The 6,396-nt window shown below is 37.9% G+C and overlaps 1 protein-coding gene across 1 annotated transcript in view; it reads left to right on the forward strand.

The window, feature by feature from the left end:
- Positions 1-6,396, forward strand: part of DHX57 (DExH-box helicase 57) — a 94,746-nt gene that overhangs the window by 13,412 nt on the left and 74,938 nt on the right. The window contains 3 exon segments of the mRNA XM_007945079.2: positions 1,763-1,921; positions 3,980-4,168; positions 4,706-5,538. Of these exon segments, the coding sequence (XP_007943270.2) occupies positions 1,763-1,921; positions 3,980-4,168; positions 4,706-5,538 (1,181 nt within the window).

A 6,396-nucleotide genomic window follows, 5' to 3' on the forward strand; every position in this document is an offset into this window, starting at 1 on the left:
AGGTAGATATACTCCTTGGAGAGAACAATCAGGGGAGAAAGAAGGTCTGCTTATACACAGGGAGACAGCTCAGGGGGCAGGAGTGCATGTAGGGATGGACACTGGGAAGAGGTAACTATGGAGAAGAAGTGGGATGGGAGCTGTTGCATTGTGGTAAACTGTGGTCAATGTCATGAAACAAAGTGTATATGAACTGCTGTATGGAAAGTGAATTTGCTCTGTAAATCTTCACCCAAATTACAATTTAAAAAAACAAAAAAGAAAAAGAAAATTACTAGTTTTTTAAAAAAAAAAAAAAAGGGACTTATGTATTTGTATGTTTGTGCATATTACAAAATGTTAACAATTGGTGCATTTAGGTAAACAGTATTGTATAATTATTCTACATATTTTTAGATTTAACTTTTTCTAAACAAAAAGTTGGAGGATTTTAGGTGACATTACTTCTTTTCAGATGTTCCAACTAAGTAGTTAAAAATCACAGTTGATTCTGTTTTCTCCATTGCTACAGCTTTGCAAAGGTTAATGGGTGAGTCTTTTCAAAGTTCAGTAATGTGGTAGATTTTAAATAAAAAGCAATTTTCTTCTGTTTCACCAGATTTGTGAAAATTCATAATAAAACATGTCAGAAGAAGAGAAAGTAAATAAAATTAAACTGTAGAACTTACTGTTTTAAAAAGAGTCCCTCAAATAATCTAAATTCCAAAAATAAAGATTGGTGAGATAAATAATGATACGTCTGTATCTCTATGTAACCACTCAGGGACATGGCAGTGTTATTTTGATAAGGGAATGAATCAATTTATAAAAGACTACACATGCTATGCAATTTTATTAAAAAATGCATATGAAAAAGAATGGTATGATTTTGTGGTGGCTTTTGTTTTCTTTTAAGGAGGCCTGGTGGCAGAATGGTTAAAGCACTCAGCTGCTAACCAAAAGTTTGGCCCACCAGCAGCTTTATGGGAGAAAGATTAGGCAGTCTGCTTCTGTAAAGATTTACAGCCTTGGAAACCCTGTGGGGCAGTTCTATTCTGTCCTATAGGGTCGCAGTCGCTATGAGTCAGAATCAACTCGATGACAGTGAATCTGATTTTTTTTCTTCTTTGTTCTGTACTTTTTAATTCTTATTTAATGTTATAATTAGGAAATAATGATAATATGGGTAAGTATTTCAAAAATAGAGCCTATTTATAAGATGAGACTATTAATTGTTTTCAGATTGCATACCTAAAGTGGAATGCAGTAAGTACTCTTGTGTGTGGCATAAGGAGCTCTGGTGGTGTAGTGGTTAAAGCATTGCTAACCCAAAGATTGGTGGTTTGAACCCACCAGCTGCTCCATGGGAGAAAGATGAGGCAGTCTGCTTCTGTAAAGATGTACAGCCTTGGAAACCCTATGGGGCAGTTCTACTCTGTCCTGTAGGGTCTCTATGAGTCAGAATTGACTCGATGGCAGTGGGTGTATATGGGTATGTGGCATATTTTTCTAAGCCCTTATAGCACAGAGGGAGTTAACATTAGCATTGTGTTTTCTGAGGATTCCTGAGTTACTGAGGCCACAGTTAATGATTAAGAATGAGATTAGGTTTTCTCCAGTAGTTCCAGTATAATAAAGTATGGTGAATACTGTAGAAAACTGGAGAATCTCTTCACATTAATTGTTATCTTTTGTAAAATATATGACAATCCAGTTCATGTTGTGTTTATTTGGGCACTCCGAGGAGAGTGTAAAGTTTTGATTGTTCTCATGTCCTTTGTAGACCTAGCAGCAGTAGCATAAGCAAAGGAGAGGCACGCCCCAAACGGAGGCCCGAAGCCAAAGTGCCCCTCCAGACTCTACATATGACTTCTGAGAATCAAGAGAAAGTGAAAGCTCTTCTCCGAGACCTGCAAGAACAGGATGCGGATGCTGGATCTGAGTAAATTATTTTATTTGAGCAATTATTTGAGTAAATTGTTATATTAAGGACGATGTATGGTTAGTGTGGAGATCCTGTATGTTTTTGGAACTAGTGGATGAATACTGATCCTGTTGTAGCCTTGTAATAGTTGAAAATGAACCAGTAACAGTTGTAGAGCAGGTTTGTTTTACAACATCCATGAGCAATGATACAGGTTGTATTTTCATCTCAATTTTTTTTTCAGTTTTTCCTTTTTCAAAAAAAATTTATTTTGTTGTTTTTGAGAATATGCAAAGCAAAACATACACCAATTTAACAATTTCTACATGTACTATTTAGTGACTGATAATAATCTTCAAGTTGTGCAACTATTCTTACCCTCCTTTTCTGAATTGTTCCTCCTCCATTAACATAAATTCACTGCCCGCTCATATTTAATCTCTCAAGTTGCTGTTGTCTATTTGATCCCATTCAGATATTTCTTACAAGAGCATAATGCTCAAGGCAGACATTTTTTTACTAGTTAAGCTAAATTGTTGTTTAGTTTTAAGAAGTCTTTAGGGGATATTTTTGGTTTAATGTTTAAAAATTATCTCAGGGCAGTAGTTTCAGGAGTTCATCTTACCTTCATGACTCTAGAAAGTCCGGAGTCAATGAAAATTTGAAATTCTGTTCTGCATTTTCCTACTTTTGATCAGGATTCTTCTACAGAATCTTTGATTAAAATGTTCAGTAATGGTAGCTGGGCCCATCCAATTCTGGTCTCATGGCAAAGGATGCAGTTGTTCATAGAGGCAGTTGGGCACACATTCTATATCTTCCTCGTGTTCCTCACTCTTCTTCCTATGTTGTTCCAGGCAAATAGAGACCGATTGTTATGCCCTGGATGGCCACATGCAAGCTTTTAAGACCTCAAACACTACATAACTAGGAGATAGAACAGGACCACTAAACATGCCTTTAGGCCACTTAACTGAGTTGTCCTATGAAACCATGACCCTAAACCTCCAAACCAAGAGACCAAATCTATTCCATGAGGATTTTGGTTGTACATAAACAACATCAGCAGCTCCTCTTTTTTTTTATTTTCCCCTGTTGTTGTTGTAAATGTAGCTATCACACTACTTTACCAGCTCAACTTTTTACAGGTGTACATCTTATTGACAGCAGTTACAATAATCAGCTATGCAACCCTTAATCAATGCACATCTTAATTTTTTCTAGGACAGTACTATGATGGATTCAGTAGCTGCTTTATTAATAATCTCCCAGTAGTGAACAAGTAGAAGTATTGTTCCAGGAACAAATACTGAGTTGATCAGATGAAATCTTAAGATTACACTTCTCATGATCATCTGCTCAAAAGAAACAGCTTTTGTTCTAAAGCAGAGGTTTGAATCAGTTCAGCCTGGTTCAATCACAGCCAAGGAAGCAACGCCAGAATAGACTTAATTTTTTAAAATTTGGGTGAACTGGAGCAGTAACTAGAATGCGAAAAGTTACAATCTCAGCCCTACTGAAAACTTAATCTCCCTCTTATGGCAGCATATTCATTCCAGAGCAACCACATCTCTTACCTGCAGAGTGGGAAGCAGCGGCAAAAGGCTCAAAGATGGTGCTGACTGCCTCACTTTGAATGTGTGTCACTTTCTGCAGTTTCACCAATAATCCAGCTCCTGCATCAGGGCTCTTTCAAGTCTCCCATTGTGAGCTGCAACCTGTAATTTTTTCTATTATGGTTATCATTCCTGTTCACTCACATTTTAAAAAGTTAAGGTCTCTTTTGATTTATCTTGGTAGACCATGACTGAACCACTTTGGACCAGTTCAAAGCCCTACTCTAAAGTCTTGGTCGTTTTTCTTCCTCCTCCTGCTCCATGGTCATCCATGATTGAACCACGTCAATAAATGTTAGTTGCCAAGAGGTGAATTACAAGTTATTGAAGAATTAAATCAGTGACTGAAGAGTAGTCAGGACCTTATATCCTTTGGCTTCTTGATTTACATTCTTATACCCTTGCTAAATATTTCTTTGAAGTAAGTAGACCTAATATATACAAATGTTATCTTTGCTAGGAGAGGTGTTTCTGGGGAAGAGGAAGATGATGAGCCTGATCATTGTGATGATGAGCAGTACTGGTCAGCTGGACAAGAAGCTTCCCTCATTCTAGATCCTAATCCTTTGGAATATGCTGGCCCAGCCCTGGTGGAGCCTCATATTCCAGAATTTACAGTCTCACCATTTGCAGTGCAAAAGCTTTCCAGGTAATTGCTTTCAACAGTATGGCGATTTGGGAAGACTTCAAGGAAGTGAAAATCATCTGATATATCCAACTATCCTTATTTGAGTTATGTTCATATTGTGTGGGTTCTAGAAATGACTGATTTGCCTAATATTCTGTCTCTTTAGGCCAGTTATTCTCAATTGGAAATGAGGGGTAGATTTAAGGAAGCATCATATTATTGGGGTACTTTTTCAAAATACAGGGAGCTTTGATGGCACAGTGCCTATGTCATTTTACCTTCACCAGAAGGTTAATAGCTCAAACCCACCAGCACTTTGCGGAAGGAAGATGGGGCAGTCTACTTCTGTAAAGATTTACTGCCTCAGAAACTCAGTGGGGGTCTTTATAACTCAGAATCGACTTGACAGCAGTGGGTTTGGTTTTGGATCTTTCTGGTTTTCAAAATACACAAGCCGTGCCATATATAGTTATAATTTTATATAAATGTATTTAAATGAATTCCTCTCCAGTGATTTGATATCACCCAATCATTTTTGTTATCTTTTGCCCTTGACAGGTATGGTTTCAATACAGAACGCTGTCAAGTAGCCCTGAGGATTTGTGGTGGAGATATTGGGGCATCACTAGAACTTCTCCTAACCCAGTGTTTTTCAGAAACATTTGGAGAAAGGATGAAGACATCTGAGGCAGTTGCCCATATTAGCTTGGATGAGTGTGTGGAACAGCGACAGGAAGAGGCATTTGCTCTTAAGTCAATCTGTGGGGAAAAATTTGTAGAAAGAATTCAGAACCGAGTCTGGACCATTGGATTAGATTTGGAATATTTGGCAAGTAAATTCTGCAAACCCAAGCAAAGGGGAAGTACCAAAAATGTTCAGGAGACTTCACTTGAAACCTGTAAATTTTACCTCAAAGGAAATTGTAAATTTGGATCAAAATGCAAATTCAAGCATGAAGTACCCCCAAATCAAATTGTTGGAAGAATAGAAAGAAGCATAGATGATTCTCATCTTAATGAAGACGCATCTTTTTCATATGAACTTGAAATTCGATTTTCTAAAGACCACAAATACCCCTACCAAGCTCCGCTTGTGGCCTTTTATTCCACCAATGAGCATCTACCTCTGGCTTGTCGTTTACATATTTCTGAGTTCCTTTATGGCAAGGCCTTGACATCTGCAGAAACTTCAGAACCTGTTGTATATTCTTTGATAACACTCCTAGAGGAAGAATCAGAAATAGTCAAGTTACTGACAAATACCCATCATAAGTACAGTGTTCCTCCTGTGAACTTTTTACCAGCACCCTCTGGGACCAGGATGAATAATCTTGCCTGTCGTAAACCAGTGATTCCAAATAATTCTTTTATTTCAAATCAGATTGCCGAAGGTATGTAAGGCATGGATCGTGTGGAGGGCATTCAGAATAATGAGTTTAGAAGTCAAAGCTCCTGAGGGCTGGTCTATAGCATCTCCCATTGATCTTGGGCAAGTCATTCTCCTCAGTTCCATGGCCAGAAGCATCCCCTGAACTACAGCCTGACTAGCAAGGCCCATTAATTGTGAGGATGCTTTGTGTTGCTGTGATTGGCTCTGTGAATTGAAAGTTTGTAGTTCTGTATAAGTTTATTTTAGAAATGTAGAATCTCAGGGATTGAAGGACCTTGAAATACCTTCCCAGAAAATCTTTCATTTAATTCATCTTGTTTCATAAGTTTACTTCTGGTACAGTATATGGGATTACTTTCAAATGAGTTTTTTAGAAATGCTTCTGTTTCTATACCACTGTCCCTGCCATCCTGTTTTTTGTACACTGGATCCCTAAAATTCCTAAGAGTAGGGCTATCTTTATAAAGCCCTAAATCCTCAAATAAAGAAATGTTCCTGCAAGCTTCTGGCTTTGTCCAGATTCAGATTTGCTGCACAGATACTGGTGCCACAAGTAAACCACCTTTTCAACTTTTACCAAAGAACTCTGTCTTATTTGTCTGCCATCTTCCTTCCAGAGAAACAGAAGTTTTTGGTATTTCATAAGAGTTCCTGGGTAAATGTCAATACGTAGAGAAGAGCAAAGCCGCACTGAGCGATGCTAGACAGTTGGCTGGTATCACTCTTTAGCCACCTGACTCACTCCCAAATGCCACCTAGCACATGGGATTCAAATGTGTCCCTTGGGAAATGACAAATTATATGTCAGAGCATTTTTTTTAGATAATAGCTTTATTGAGGTATATAATTCATGTACACT

This window comes from Orycteropus afer, unplaced genomic scaffold (assembly GCF_000298275.1).
Source record: "Orycteropus afer afer isolate SDZICR_OR568_19922 unplaced genomic scaffold, OryAfe1.0 scaffold00131, whole genome shotgun sequence".
Taxonomy (NCBI): Eukaryota; Metazoa; Chordata; class Mammalia; order Tubulidentata; family Orycteropodidae; genus Orycteropus; species Orycteropus afer.